Source organism: Parasteatoda tepidariorum, chromosome 4 (assembly GCF_043381705.1).
Source record: "Parasteatoda tepidariorum isolate YZ-2023 chromosome 4, CAS_Ptep_4.0, whole genome shotgun sequence".
Lineage (NCBI taxonomy): Eukaryota > Metazoa > Arthropoda > Arachnida > Araneae > Theridiidae > Parasteatoda > Parasteatoda tepidariorum.
Genome location: NC_092207.1, coordinates 61,187,277 through 61,202,376, shown reverse-complemented (window position 1 = coordinate 61,202,376; position 15,100 = coordinate 61,187,277). Strand labels below are relative to the sequence as shown.

The 15,100-nt window shown below is 32.7% G+C and overlaps 1 protein-coding gene and 1 pseudogene across 1 annotated transcript in view; one reads left to right on the top strand and one right to left on the bottom strand.

Annotated features, from left to right (window-relative positions):
* LOC107447298 (uncharacterized) overlaps positions 1–15,100 on the bottom strand; it is a 218,563-nt gene that overhangs the window by 15,221 nt on the left and 188,242 nt on the right. Inside the window, exons 4-5 of the mRNA XM_071179921.1 lie at positions 5,372–5,632; positions 2,842–3,006 (exon numbers count right to left, since the gene is read on the bottom strand). Coding sequence (XP_071036022.1) covers positions 2,842–3,006; positions 5,372–5,632 — 426 coding nt within the window. The remainder of the gene's footprint in view (positions 1–2,841; positions 3,007–5,371; positions 5,633–15,100) is intronic.
* Positions 1,656–1,774, top strand: LOC122272069 (5S ribosomal RNA; annotated as a pseudogene).

Genomic DNA, 15,100 nt, shown 5'->3' with positions numbered 1-15,100 from the left:
AAAAAAGTTACAGAGAAAATGCGTTTGCGTTTGATTTAGGGACTTAAAATATCCGTCGCACGTTGACGGTTATAATGCCTGTCCCTCGAACCATTAAGATTGCTTGTTCGTGCACAAAAATCCGATCATTCGATTAAATATCGGTGTTCCGTTTCTTATTTTATGCACTGTACAGAAAGCAAAATTAAAAAAAAAATGAACCACCCTGAATAATTTTTGATCTAATAATCGGATTTTCACGTTCTGGGACTCAACCTTAAAGGTTTAAAGGGGTGACGTCAAATATTTTAATTAAGTATTGCAGACTAATTAAGTATTTAGGTTACGATATTGGACACAAAAACGTACTTTCTCCGAAAAGACACCTTTTTTAGATGAATTCCGATTTCTGAAGCTCAAAATAAGGGGTCAGAAATTTAGAATTCTGACAAATATTGCAGAGGAAATTGTAAAAATCACGAATGTTTTGTAATTTAGCGAATTTTTATTTATAATAATTTTGTAATCAATCGAAGCGAAGAAAAAATTTATTTTTAAAAGATAGAAAATTAAGCACTTTTCATAAACCCCAAATAAAAAAAAAAGCATTCCCTTGAGGGCTTTTAAAAAACGTAAATAAGCACCTTAAGCACTTTTTAAAAAAGCTACGCACCTTGTTATAATAGCACCGGGACCAGGAACTGCTAAAGGTCCAATAAAATTTCTTACAAAAAATATAGTGTTTATAATTTTTTAAAAATTCAGAGAATGTAATTAAATCTATATAAGATTTACAATTTTGTATAAAGGCTCATCAAAAATTCTACAAAATATGAAAATAATGAGTTTTGTGCTTTGAAATAGGGTCCCTCAATAAATTTTGTACTCAGACACGTAAAACTTTGTTAAGCTTAGGCTGTCGATCTCCCCCTTATTCCCTCTCTACCTCTTCACAGTTGCATGGGAATGTACTACGTTATTTTCCTCTTTCTTAATATTTATTTTTTGCCTTTAAGTGTTAAACATATTTTTTAAAACTTCCAAGGAGCTTTCTATTAGATCTATGTACAATGTAGTTTTCAGTTCCATAATAATTTCCTACTTATAAAATTTTTAATCTATTTAAAAATCAAGACAGAAACCAACGTACTTTCTTCTCCTATGACTATCCACAATTTAATGGTGAAAGCATGCGAAGTGTATACAGGTAGAGAGTTCTGTTCTACGCCACCTGCAGCCCCTTTCGATAGCCAATCTCATTCCTCTTGAGCTCTGCAGCTTTCGTAGGCTCAGCATAGACAGATATAGAAAGGAAGGGGTGACCGTGATTGATCCGATCTCCACCCTCTCACAGAAAGCAGAGATTATCGAAACAAAACAGAACAGAACTACTGTTGGCCGACATTTTAGTGTTTTTTAGGGTATGAATCTTTAATAAACGTATAATCAAGTTGGACTAAAAATAATTTCTATAACTGTAATGTCCAATTAATAAGGATCGCTTAAAAACAAGAAAACATTTGAGAACTTTGACGTAGAAAATACTAATATACGCATACACCATGAATTAATCAACACAATCACGCCTAAAATGGTAAATCCTTCTTCATGGCCGTAAATTGCCATTCAGAGCTTGACTCCTAGGAAACATAACTAATCTCGGCACAATCAAGGTGGTCAACGGCCATACCATGATGAAAATACCGGTTCTCGTCCGATCACCGAACTCAAGGATCATCGGGCGCGGTCAGTATTTGGGAGGGTGACCACCTGGGAACACCGCGTGCCGTTGGCATATTTTTAAAGCCGGCCAGGTGGCCGAGTGGTTAGCGTGCCTGACTGCGAAGCCAATGGCTGCGGGTTCGAATCCTACTCTGGGCATGGATGTTTCTCTCTCTCTCTCTGTGTTGTCTTCTGATGTGTAAATGTATGAATGTGGCCCACCCTATGAACGGGTATTTGAGGCAGTGTGGCGTGGGTAATGTTGCTCGCCTCCGTGACTTTGCCCACGGGGTAACGATAAATGAGCAACAATTCTGGCATCTTCTAAGGCGAAGAACGAAAGTTCAGTGCCTGCAGTTATTAAAAAAAATCATGGTGTCTGGTGTCACCTCAGTACATTGTTTTACCCCACTCTACCCTTTATATACCAAACTACTTTTAAAAAAGGAAAATACTAAAGTATAATTTGCTCTATAACAGTAATAAGGCCATATTTTACTGCTAAAGACTAATAAAACATATTATTTTAACATCAGAACTATTTTGTTTAGAACAGAAATTTTTAAGTTTCCAGTATATAAGGAGTTTTTATTGCATTTGCTGAAAATACTAACATATGACCTCGGAGTTCATCATCGAAAATGTTAAATTGTTTATCGAGTTTCCGTTTCATAAAATGACTGAAATAATAAAAGGGTTTGAACAATGTATATAATAAGTAAACAGCCCCTAAACAAATTTTTCAATTTCTACAAAAATCGTTAATAAAATAAAAAGATGTTGGATCAAAAATCTAAATCTTTAGATTTTTCAAATTTGTTTACTAAAATTCGGCATTTATATTTCTAGAAACTGGGATACTCTGAAAAAAAAAGCACGCACACACACTCACCAAAAAACAGAAAAGAAAGAAATTACAGAACCAAGAGCTAAATTCCAGGACAAATAAGAATAAAGTATTTTTATCGGGGAAATAAGGACAGCTACGAATTCAGCATTTTAAATTAAATGACCTAAAAATATCTTTAAAAACTTAAAATTTCTCTTTAGAGTAGCATGATTTTTTTAACATTGGCATCGGAAATGAAGTACTAATTCTGTAGAAATTCAAAAATGGAAAGTTAATGAAAACATATTTACCTCTTAATATGACTGTATCGTGTGTTGTTTCACCTTTTGAAATATCTTTTGTATACTTAACAAATACTTCCCCTTCTTGAAGCAATCCTGTTTCATCCAGTACCCCCAACATATTTCGTCCAAGGCTGGGATCAATTATAATATTTGCTCTTTTTTTGATATTCTCTATAAAGAGAGGGATATCATTGACTACCGTACAAAAAAGATACTTTAAAATGAACTATATTTTTTTAATATTTTCACAGCATAACTTTCTAAACTTTAAATCGTAGTTGGTTTTAAAAAAAGCAGAATATAAAAAATGGTTCAATGAATAATTTAAGTTTGTATTTAAATAAATAAAATACATTTATCAAAAATTGTGCAAAAGTTTAGTTATCATAAAAAATTACAAAATCGATTGGTTTAAATCAATCAAAAAACTTTAAAAACAGTATTCATAAATCTGTAAATGAAATAAAATAAGCATTTTTTTACATCATTCCTTCATCAGTGCAACAGGCTGTTGCACTGATGAAGGTTGCCCTTTGAGCATCCGAAACAGCTGTCTGCTTTTAATAATATTTTTGTGCTCTTTAACGTTGTTTACCTTAGTTTGTATTTTAGCACAAAGGTCGCCCCTTTGTGTATTTAACAAAAATCACGTTAAAAAAAGAAAGAAAATAGAATGTAATAAAAAAACGGAACAAAACACAAAACGAGATTTATAAAGCGAGTAGCGAATTAATTTATCTTGCTTCTTAATCATGATGATAATATTAATTTTTTTGGATTTGGGTATTATAAAAGAAGAAAATATCTGCTTTGTTGATTTATACGATAAACGAAATGATGTTTATTTTAATATATAAATAAACTAATTACTTGGAATTTTAAGGTTTCTAAGAACATCTATTTAAATACCATTTATAATCAAATGAATAGAATTAAAAGAATATGTAGTAATGTTCATTTATCCAAAAAACAAATAGACAAACTCCTTCAAAATTTGATTTAAAAAAAACGGATACCTAACTAAAGTAACTAAATTCTGAGTTTTATTTTTCAATGCCCACCTGAAGAATGACCTTGGTCATACAAGCATACGAGGGCAGATTTGTTGCCCACTCTTTCAGGGAAACCATATTAAGTGGGTCAACGTTGCTCCCACAGTAAGGACACATAGTACAGAGATTGAAAGAACATCCATGCCTTGCCCGGGATTCGAACCCAGAATATTTTTGATGCAAGGCCAGTTCTATGACTCCTACACTGGCCGGTCGGCTAAAATCATTCAGTTAATTGCATGCCATCATAAAAAATTTACTAAAAACTTCTTTGTTAATTTATATATTTTTACCACGTGCAAATCCATTTCGGACAAATTCCTGCAAAACGGGTAATTCATGTTTTTCTCTCTCTCTCTTTCTCTAAAATAAATGTTAATTTTCTAAAATCATTAAAATTGTATAATTAAATATCAATCTTATTAATTATAAACTTCTTTAAATTATCCAGTATATTACCTTGATCACATCTATTTTCGGGCCGATCCTTGGTAGATAACAAATCAAACACGCTTCAGTACTGCAGTAAGAATGTGCTATAAAACAAAATCCCTCTATTTACGCTTTTAGTCCGATTTCTTCTTCTGTTGTCATATTTTGTAATTTGGTAATCTTATTTAAATCATTCTTGAAAGATTACGATATGTGTAAATTCATTTGAATCCGCTACTCGCTTTATAGATTTCGTTTTGTTCTGTATTTCCCTTACATTTTATTTTTTGTTTGATATGTTTTATTTCGCATATACCATTTACTTAATGTGTTCTATTTTCGGTTCAATTTTGAGTGCTCCTCACACTATTGTGTTGATATATTTTGCTTTGGCTATATTGATACTATATTAGAAAGCACTCCTCTTTGCTGATATAATCACATGACCTGATGAAGAGATTACATCTTTTCATCATTTTGTTTTCTAGCTTTTGCAAAATATATTTTTTGAAATAATTATTATTATTTTTTTTAAATAATTTTTCTTCTTCTCTATTCATTCATCTTTATTATTTTCCATGTTTTCTCTATATTTTTAACACATNGATGAAGAGATTACATCTTTTCATCATTTTGTTTTCTAGCTTTTGTAAAATATATTTTTTGAAATAATTATTATTATTTTTTTTTAATAATTTTTCTTCTTCTCTATTCATTTATCTTTATTATTTTCCATGTTTTCTCTATATTTTTAACACAACTCAACTAAAAATATTTATCAAAAACAAAACAAAAAGAAAACACCTTTTTTTTTGAATTAATGAAATGTTTTGTAAATTCTTAAATCAATGTTTAATTTAAATAAATGAATTTTTAAAAAAATATAAAATAAAATAAAATTATGATTTTAATTGTGATTTAGATCAAGCTTTTTTAAATCAACGATACATGTTTATACGTCATCTGAATTCACCTGATTATTTTGATAATAGAAATTAACTACTCCTGAATGAATGAGAAAATTAAATTAATAAATGATATAAAATTCTTACCAACGTGATGACGATGAAGAGCGAGCAACAGCGACCTAAAGAAAGGTTCTGTCGTAAGAAAAATTCCAGATTTAGATATTTCTTTGTACTTAAAAATCTCCGAGGGTGTTTTGGAAGCCAAAAATGCGGCAGCTTGTTCCTCTTCGAAGAGCATGTCAGTCAAATTGCGGAGCATACTTTCTTGCAGTCTCAAAAATGTCCTGTGACGCACTCCCAAGTCATTCAGCAGAGTAATGAATGGTCTATTCAACTGGAGGCTGACTGAAATATAATATATATGTGTTAAGAAATGGGTGGTTGTTGACTTCCATCGGTGAAAGTTGACAATCACATTATCGCTTTGGTAAATGTCTGAAATATATAATAAGTCTGGTTAAGTGCCACTGTCCGATATGTCCTAGATCAATGCTTTTTTAAGGTCAAGTACCATGGCCAGTACGTATTTAACCGTTACTCCGAACACTAATGTTCATCTAATCTATCCTCAGCAGATATTAAAATATCGAATGAATATAATAATATCAACGAAAAAATTAATATCAAATCGGATATAACAAATTTCGGTCATTCACCAAAGCGACTATGTGATTGTTGACATTCACCGGTGAAATTCGATATTCTCTAAGATTTCGGTAATTCACGGTAACAATTATAAAGTCATTATAAATTTTCAATTCAATATTATCGAACATTCTGAAGAGAATACAAGGTGTCCAAACAAATATCGACTGATTTCAAAATTAAATATATTAGAAACAAACGGTATGTGTATTATGAAAGTTGGAAATATTTTAGGCAAAAGTGTTAGAATTTAATTACAACAGTTGCCAACAGATGACGCTGTATGAATTCTTGAAAATAATGCATATGCCGCAAAATTTAAATCCAACCTGTGACACACGTTATTTATTAGAATACACAACTTAGACCTTATCCTGTACGATAAACCTCCTTTCACGTTTTAATGCTAGAACTGTGGTCGTATATGGCTGCCATCTGTGCCATAATTTAAAAAAAAGAAAGAAATAGTTAATTATTATTTAAATTTCAATTGCGGATAATTTACAATTTAAAAGAAAAGTTTAATTATTAAAAATTTCAGATTTATTATCTTACGACATTTTGAGTGGGTCAAAAATAAATATTTTGAATTAAGACTATTTATGTTTTCAAAAAAAAGGAAAGAGTAAAAATAAAAATTTATTTTTTTCCAACTGATTATTAGATACATACAAAAAGTAAAGTCTTGATCATGTTGATCGAAATGGTAATTTACTGATATTATTTTCTCAAAACCTGTTTTTCGTCTCTACATTTTTTTACGTGATCCGATCCATGAGTGATCGAATCACAGTAAGGTCGCGAGATAAAAATAAAAAATTAAAAAAAACGAACAGCTGTTGATAGGGAAGAGACTGCATCTTTTGCGCTTGCCAGCAGATGTATCAAGATGGATTGCAAACTCATCGAAAAGAGCAAGGGAGCTTCTTCACTTGTTCGATAAAAAAAACGATAGGTAGGGCACTCCATTCCTACACTGCACCAATAGCGAATTCATCTAAGGAGCAAGAGAGAGCTTAACTTCAAAGAATATTCGATGAAATATCCCTATAGAGCACTCCATTCTTACACAAGGTGAATGGCGGACTCATAGGTAAAGGGTGCTTCTTCTACCGCGTCGAAGAGGCATAGCTCCAGCCAGAGGGCAAAGTAAAAGGTAAAAATAGAATTTAATGTTCTTCCAAGACAGCCATGGCGTGAGGCCAGTATAACTTGGTTGGTAGGGCACTGGGCGCATGTCCTAGAGTTCGTGGGTTCGATCCCCGCCGGCCGAAGACTTCCCGTGTAGTAAATGGTGACTGATGCACGATAAATTTTGTCGAGTCGCTAAATCCTCCCATAACAAATCAAGTTCCCATAACTAATGTTCCCTAAGTGTTCCCATAACAAATCAATACCTCTGGGGGTTCTGATCCAGGAGTGTCCTTGCCTTCTGGATTAGTTCAAAATTTACAAGACAACGGAGTTGAACATTAGCAGTCGTAAACCCAAAAATTGGGGCGGTTGTTCAAAGACGGATATAAGCCATTGTGAATGCGTTCTTCACAGTGTATTTATACTGGCTTATTTTTACCACAAATTTGAAGTTCTTCGCAAGCTTATTTTTGAACAACTTAAAATTTACCACCAGATTTTTATTTTTGGTGAGGTCAGAGAAGAACCAAGATAAAACTAAAACCGAAAAAATGACGAAATCGTAAGTGTCAATCAGAGAGGCCGACAAACAGGTGCAAAGGCAACTGGCAGACAGAGAATTTCAATGGCGCGTCACTGCATCTGATGTAAAACTAAAATCCAAATTTTCTGTATAAAGTTTTACAGCATTCACAATAATCATACCTTTGCTTCCAAGTTACTGAAATCAGACAGTTATTCGCTGGACACACCTCGAAATCTTATGCAAAACATTTATACAAAATAACAGCAGGATGAGAATGTAATGAAAAATTTCAAAATAAAATAACTCCATTTAAGCAGCAAACAAAAAATAAAACATCAGCTATATTATGCATGGTAGTAAAAAATGTTTTTATATATGCTTTCAATTACAGATTCTTATAATAAAGAATGATAATCAGTTTTTTTTTTTATAATTAACTTAGGGAGGAGAGTAGTTGAATCAAAAATTAAAATTTCAACTAAAATGTATTTTTGTGGACCAATAAATTTCATAATTTCTTACGACGGCATTTTAGAAATATTTCTTTTTACACCATTGCAGCGGACCGTGACAAAATATAGGTGACACAGCGACATTGTCGAAGAACGTTACAGCAAAAAGAAATTTCATTTAGAAAGTAAAAGATTTTGGTTTTCTTTTCTGCAGAAATTTTTAAGATAATATTTCTCTAAAATTATACTTAAATGCCTTTTTCGCGCATCAGAGAGGAAAGAAATGTTCATGATTTTTCTATCCTTATTAGAAAAGAATGAAAAATACTAAATAATGAAGTAAAAAATTTCGTTTCTGCAGAAATGTTTGAAGGATTTTTTCTTCATATTTATTTTCAAAAGATGCCTTTTTTTAAGCATCAGAGAGGAAGAAAATGCTTGTAAATGCTTATTTAAGAATAAATAAAATTCAATAATGACTAGTTTACGCTAGAATTTTAATTAAAAAATGTAGGGAAAAAAACGAAATCGCGAAAGTTAAAAAGACAGTTTCGTTCAGAAACCCTTTTCTTTCATTCACATATATATTTTTTCAAGAAGACCATATTTTACATTTCAATAAAATTTGGCTGTGAATGGGAATTTTGTTACAAATTCAAATTTATAACAAAAGAATGTCTTATTTTTTTTTTTATTTTTTTTTAGATTTAGTTGAAATAAAATCTATCCAGTATTTTTTTTAAAAATTAAGTACATGAAAATTTTGAAATGAAGAATCCAATTCGCGTGATTTCGCCGTCGATATTTTTTCGGTAGATACTGCTACGGATTTTGCGATTTTTAATTATTATTATTGATGTGATGATGATTTACGAAATGGCAAAAAAAAGGAAATAATTAGTGTGTTTTCCTTTTACAAAATGTGAGAACATCGAATATTACATATTCATATAAAAAATATATCCAATTTAATTTTATACAAACAGGTTTTTTTTGTTAACACACCATTTCAGTTAATTTAAATTTAGTTAGTAGCACATATATGTGTTATTATTAAAAGTGTCTTGCAGAAAGATATTAAGGCCAGAAAGGTTTGTCGCAGAAAGCTAAAAAATGTATGTCAATATAATATTTCGCACCAAAAACCGTTTTTTACGTCCACGTGATCCTTTGAATGGTATTTTGGATGGTATCAAGGACGTATACTCACATTGAATAATTTTTAGAAACTAAACAACACAAATCAAAAGATGTAACACTATAATTTGATGCAATGAAGAACTTGCCTTGCACCAAAATATTTATAGGGTAGTCATTGGTGGTCATATAAAGTTTACAGTGACCATCGGTGCTCTAATAATTATTTGAGAATCGTCTAGAGAAAACGTCAAGTTACCACTTTAGAATCGAATCTAAGTTACATCGTACTGCAGCCAATCTAACAGGGGTCTGTCCAGACATTTTGTGAAAGGTCCGTTTTTGTAAAATTGTGAAAAAATTACTCGTAATTTGTGAATATAAAATAAACGTTAAGTCACATTCTTTCAACCAGGGTCCGCTTTTGTGAATTTGTGCAAATAGGGTTCATTATTGAAAAAAAACTTTTTCAAGGAGTTTTTAAATTGTAAAGACATACAAGACTATGCTCAACACTGTAAAATTATAATTAAAAAAATTAAATTTTAAAAAATAAACAGCAATTTCAGTTACTAAATTAGCGATGCAACATACAAATATTTGGTATTTAGCCTATACTGCTGAACGCGGAAAATTAATTTTGGACGAATAAAGGAAGAAGCGTCTGCCGAAGACAAAATTTAGTTCATTTACATTTGTCTTTCTCCCCCCCCCCTTCCTGGGAAGGGTTTATTCGATTAACAAAACAATAATGAAGATAAACAAATTCGTGAAGGGTCCGATTAAAAGATAAATTATTTTGTGAAAGGTCCGTTTTTTCTAAACAGACCCCTGTCTAAGGAATACAAAATCATCCGTTTCATTTAGGGACGATTTGCCTGATCATCAATGTTTAAAGATAAATCTTAACTCTAAGCAATAGTCTTAAAAAAATATTTGGTTGCAACTAAACTTCTATAGCTAGTTTCTCACGGTAAACTTATCTCCCTTAACTTAAATTAGATGGAGTAGAAAAGTAGAATAGAATGCAAATATTACGAAACAAAAATCGATGCAGATAAAAGTTGAAAAATAACTGAATAACATTACTTGGAGCACTTGTTTTAGCGATTTCCAATCTTTGATTTTGAGGGGAATCAAATTTTTTCATGCTCTTTCGAAACACTATGTCCGCATCTTTTAAGGTAGGATCTACTACCAGCATGCCTTTATAGCCACCATACCGTATCTGGAATGCACTGCAGAGTTTATCATGGCCCAGAACATTGCGCACCTATAGGGAAGGAAATGGAATAAGCTCTCTCTGTCTCTTTATATAATAATTACATATAACACAAAAAAAAAAAAATTTATTTCTTTTTCTAAATTCTCTTTCTTAATTTACTATTCAAAATATAAACATGTTCTCACACTTATTTATTATATCTGGCATTTTAATTCGAAATTTAGATTAAAGAATGCTAGAATTAATTAATATTTTAAGTTTTCTATTAGCGAAGTGTGGGAATCGGAGAAATCTTTCGGCCTATTTTTTGGACGAGTCATAAGAAATAAAAACTTCCATTTTACGTGTGACAAAGAGTTCATCGAGATTTGTTTGCAAGATTTTTCCTAATTTTTATTCAGAAGTACTTGGATGGGCAGTGACGATACCTGCAAGTGACGTAGCGTGGATACATCGATCCTGATTGGTTTTTATATTTTATAACCGTCGTTGAACAGCCGACCCAATTTTATGAGTTTACGACTACTAATGTTCAACTCCTTAGCCTTGTAATTTTGAACTCAATCCAGAAGACAAGGGAACTCCTGGATCGAGTATTGGGAGAAATTTGCCTTCGTGGAGGACATATTGATGGAGCTAACCTGCATTTGCGTTACATAGAGAGGAAGACCACGAGAACCTCCCACAGTTAACCTGACGGCAAGGGGACTCTAATCCATGATCCGTCTACCACTGAGGATATTTCACGTCGGCCCTGTGGTCAGTGCAAGCTGGGTGCGGATTTCGTATCGCCTGGGATTCGAACCCGGTTCGCCTCGTTGGAAGGCGAACGCCTTATCCCCTGAGAAATTGCGACTATCTTTGAAACGTGTCATAGCATATGTTTACGCTAGCAACTGTTCATTCCATTCTATTATGAGTAAGCCAAGCCATAGCCACCGAGAAATAAGGCCGTTGAAATCACTAAGGTCTTTTAGTGACGTCACAAACAATGGTGTATATCTGATTAGCCGCCAGTTTCAAATATTTGTCATTCATTGAATTTTATCAGGAATTCAATAAACAGATTCCACTAATAGAGATATTTTCTGAAGACCGGGAACGCTGTATTAAGTTCACCAGATCTTTTAACGTGCTTCTCGTGAGAGCTGTATTAAGTTCATCGAGATTTGAGCGCTTGTTGTACTGAAGCACTGATGGTACTGACATCTATTGGTCTTTGAGAGTCTCGGTGACCACTTTTATCAACCTTCGAAGAGATTAAGGATGTACAGTATCGGTTCTTGTTAAGAACTCGACTTCGTGCACAGGTCTTCGGGCTGCCGAAGCGGGGGAACCATTCCCACATGAAATCAAAATTCTGACAGCATGTTTTTGGATTATCCTTTTGAATGTTTTCCTAACTGTCGCAAGAGTGGCAGCTCTAGTGCAATGTAAACAAAATACTACTACAGCCATACATATTAAAAATACAATATGAAGTTAATTTCCTTTGACCGTTTAAAACAAATTTAAGAGGCTTAGAGCTAGCTTCTCATTTCGGTAAGCATTTGATAGAAATTGAACGCGTTAACCGCATGATAAAGTCCTTTTAACTAGATACTTTTAAAATGTCAGATACATTATTACAAACCCACTTCTAAACGACATATGCAACAAGAATAATGAAAATGCTTTAAATTTTTCCGATCGCTATAATTAAAATTGGATTAGCTAAGAAACAAAACTTACACACTGTTAATAGTCAGGGGTCTGTTTAGAAGAAATTTGGGTCCGTTAACGGACCCTTCACAAAATAACCTTTCATAAAAACGGACCCTTCACAAAATATTTTAACTTAAAAACGGACCCTTCACAAAANAACATTGCCCCATTCTCGCCATATACTTGGGAACAGAGTGAATGTGAGAGAAATCTCCCATCCACGATCGGATATGCTGAACCGTATTACCTTCAGTATCTCTAGCGTATGTCCATATGCCATGATCACGAATCTGGGAATTAGACCAAGCCAGGAACTCATAGTGGCGAGATCCAATGAGTATTCCTGTAGACATTGGTTTACGGATCGAGTATTCCAAAATATTTGGCTCAGCATTTGCAGCGTTGAAACTTAATCGAGAATTGTCGTCATCTCTAAATGATACCCGAATGGCGTATTCTGGATCAAATTTTCTCAAAACTCTATTACCGAACATAATTTCAGGTGGCCAAAGCAATTGACGCGTGGGTGTCACAGTTATGCGACGGATTAATCGGCACTTCTCGGGCACGATATAGTGCATGTAATCCATTTCATCTTTGTGATTAAGATAAAAGTAATATTGTCGCTCAATGGCGTGCCAATAGTTCATGATCTTCCCTGATTCTAAAGTCGATAAGACGAGTGTTAATGCTTTTTCGAGACAATCTCCATTTTGCAAAGAAAATTTTTCTAAAACACGTAGAGAGGTATGTATGTTGGATGTTTGAGAAGGAACTGTAAAACTTCTTTTAAAAATCGATGTTATCATGTATGTAGATCCGAAATGATTCCAATTGACGTCAGGAATGTCAGGTTTTTCTTTCTGCTTAGTAACAATGTAGGCATAATGTATTGGTTTTTCACCGCACCTGGCATGAATTCTGCTAACGATCTCTTCAACGACGATAGCATTTGTAAATGATAGTTTCATAACCGTAGCTTTTCCAAGCGTTTCAACGTCAAATAATGCTCTCCTTTCGCCGACAGGCAAATAATTATTATTCCTCCTTCTAACCCAACAGCTCGGACCAGTCGTAATGGTAGCAGATCTGTGTCTTATTTGATAATTTCCTATATATTTACTGTAACGTTGTTCAGTTTCAAAAATAAGAGGTGGGTTGCACAAATCAAAAAATATTTCATGAGAATTCGAATCGATATTGACAAATACATTTTTAATATTACTGTAAGGGAAAACTAATTCCCAAGCTTCGTATTTTATAGTAACAGACCGACTATCGTGATAAAAATTCACGTGGTGAGAGTCTAAACTCTGATCTGACTCCAGTGAGGAGTACTGATGAAAGGCTCCATCATGTGGTAAAATTCCAAAACTAATAGTCTTGTATGCAGTGTATACGTGAGAATGCTTGCGTGAGGAGCTGAAAGATTTGCTTTCATAAAAAGCCAAAATTGGGGTGGGGTTTGGATAAAATAAGTTCTTCCATTCACTGCGCAACTGTCGACAGTAGTGCACCCAATTTTGGTCTCTTAGCAAACACTTGGCAGAAACTTGAATGATAAGTTCTTCTATTTCTGGGGTATCTTCTTCTTCAGATTTTTTCACTTTCAAAAAGCTGAGACTGACGTCCATCAGACCACATGCTTCAAAGTGAAATGTCAGCTGTTCGAGATATGTCTTAAATTTCTTCGCTATGTCATCATCTGTGGCATATTTCTCTTCGGGCACAATAACGGTTCTAAAATTAATGACTTCCATTTCTCTTCACTTCACCTGAAATTAACATAAATATATAATTAAAATAGACCAACTTTCCTTAGATTAAATTATTAAATTGTGTACCATGTTCTTTAAAATTGTTTTGAAATAGTTTTATTCTTGAGATTAGAAAAATATATGATCCTTAAAATTTATTGGAATAAGCTCTACAGAAAAAGGTGTATCTGCCCCTAGAAAAAGTTTATTGATTCGGATATTTATGTGACTACCAAGGCATCAGTTTCTTCCACAGTGGAAAAAATAAGTTTCCTCCAGCCCAACTGGATTAACTGGTGTTTTGATAACTTTTGTTAAGGATTTGATTATTGTTTCTAAGATTATTGTTGCGAATTTTTACTTGGTTTTTTGAAATCTCGATGTCTTTAACACTAGAAAGACGGAAAATTAGTATATACCTATATTGCCTAAAAGCAGTCAAAATGACTGGTTTGTGAATGCGCAAATAAATTTGTTTAGAATTAATTTTTAGCATTTTTTATAATATTTACAGTTATATAACAAGTTATTTGTAAATATTAACAATAAAAAAAATTATATGTCGTACAAAAAGTCACAAAATTCTAAGAAATTGTGTCATTATATGCATCATTGTTTTTCTAATTGAAATTAAAAGCAGTCAAAATGACTTCCTTAGGCAATCTAGTGTTAATCACTCAATTATTATTGATATTCTCGCGAATTTTTAAAAAATACAGATATTATCATGGCACGCGAAACTCAAATGGCGCATTCAAGAAATCATACTCCGATATCCTCGTTAATTGCTTCAATCGATATTCCGACAGTTATTACTACTAATTTTCGTATTTAGAAGAAGAAGAAAAACGAAATCAAACACTTTTTTTAAACAATTTTATTAAACGCCAATCTGAAATCACTCATTTAATTATTTACTTTTAATATGACGATTTCATCGTTTTTATCGCTAGTAGGGGAGAGTGGGGTCAATTGTAACAGGGTACGATTGTAACAGAGCAAAAATTTCGAGTGTCGGGTTCTAGATTTGGTTCCTAGGTGGCGCACAAGGTGTATTTAACAAATCTACATGTACACCCGTGCTGGCAACCATTTTTATCTACTTTTGAAAGAGTTACATCACGAAAGATATTTTCACGATACGTAAGTACTTTTTTTGGTATTAGAATATTATATTGTAACAAAGTAATTTTGTTTAAACAAAAAAAAAATTCTTAACCGAATATGTAAGTG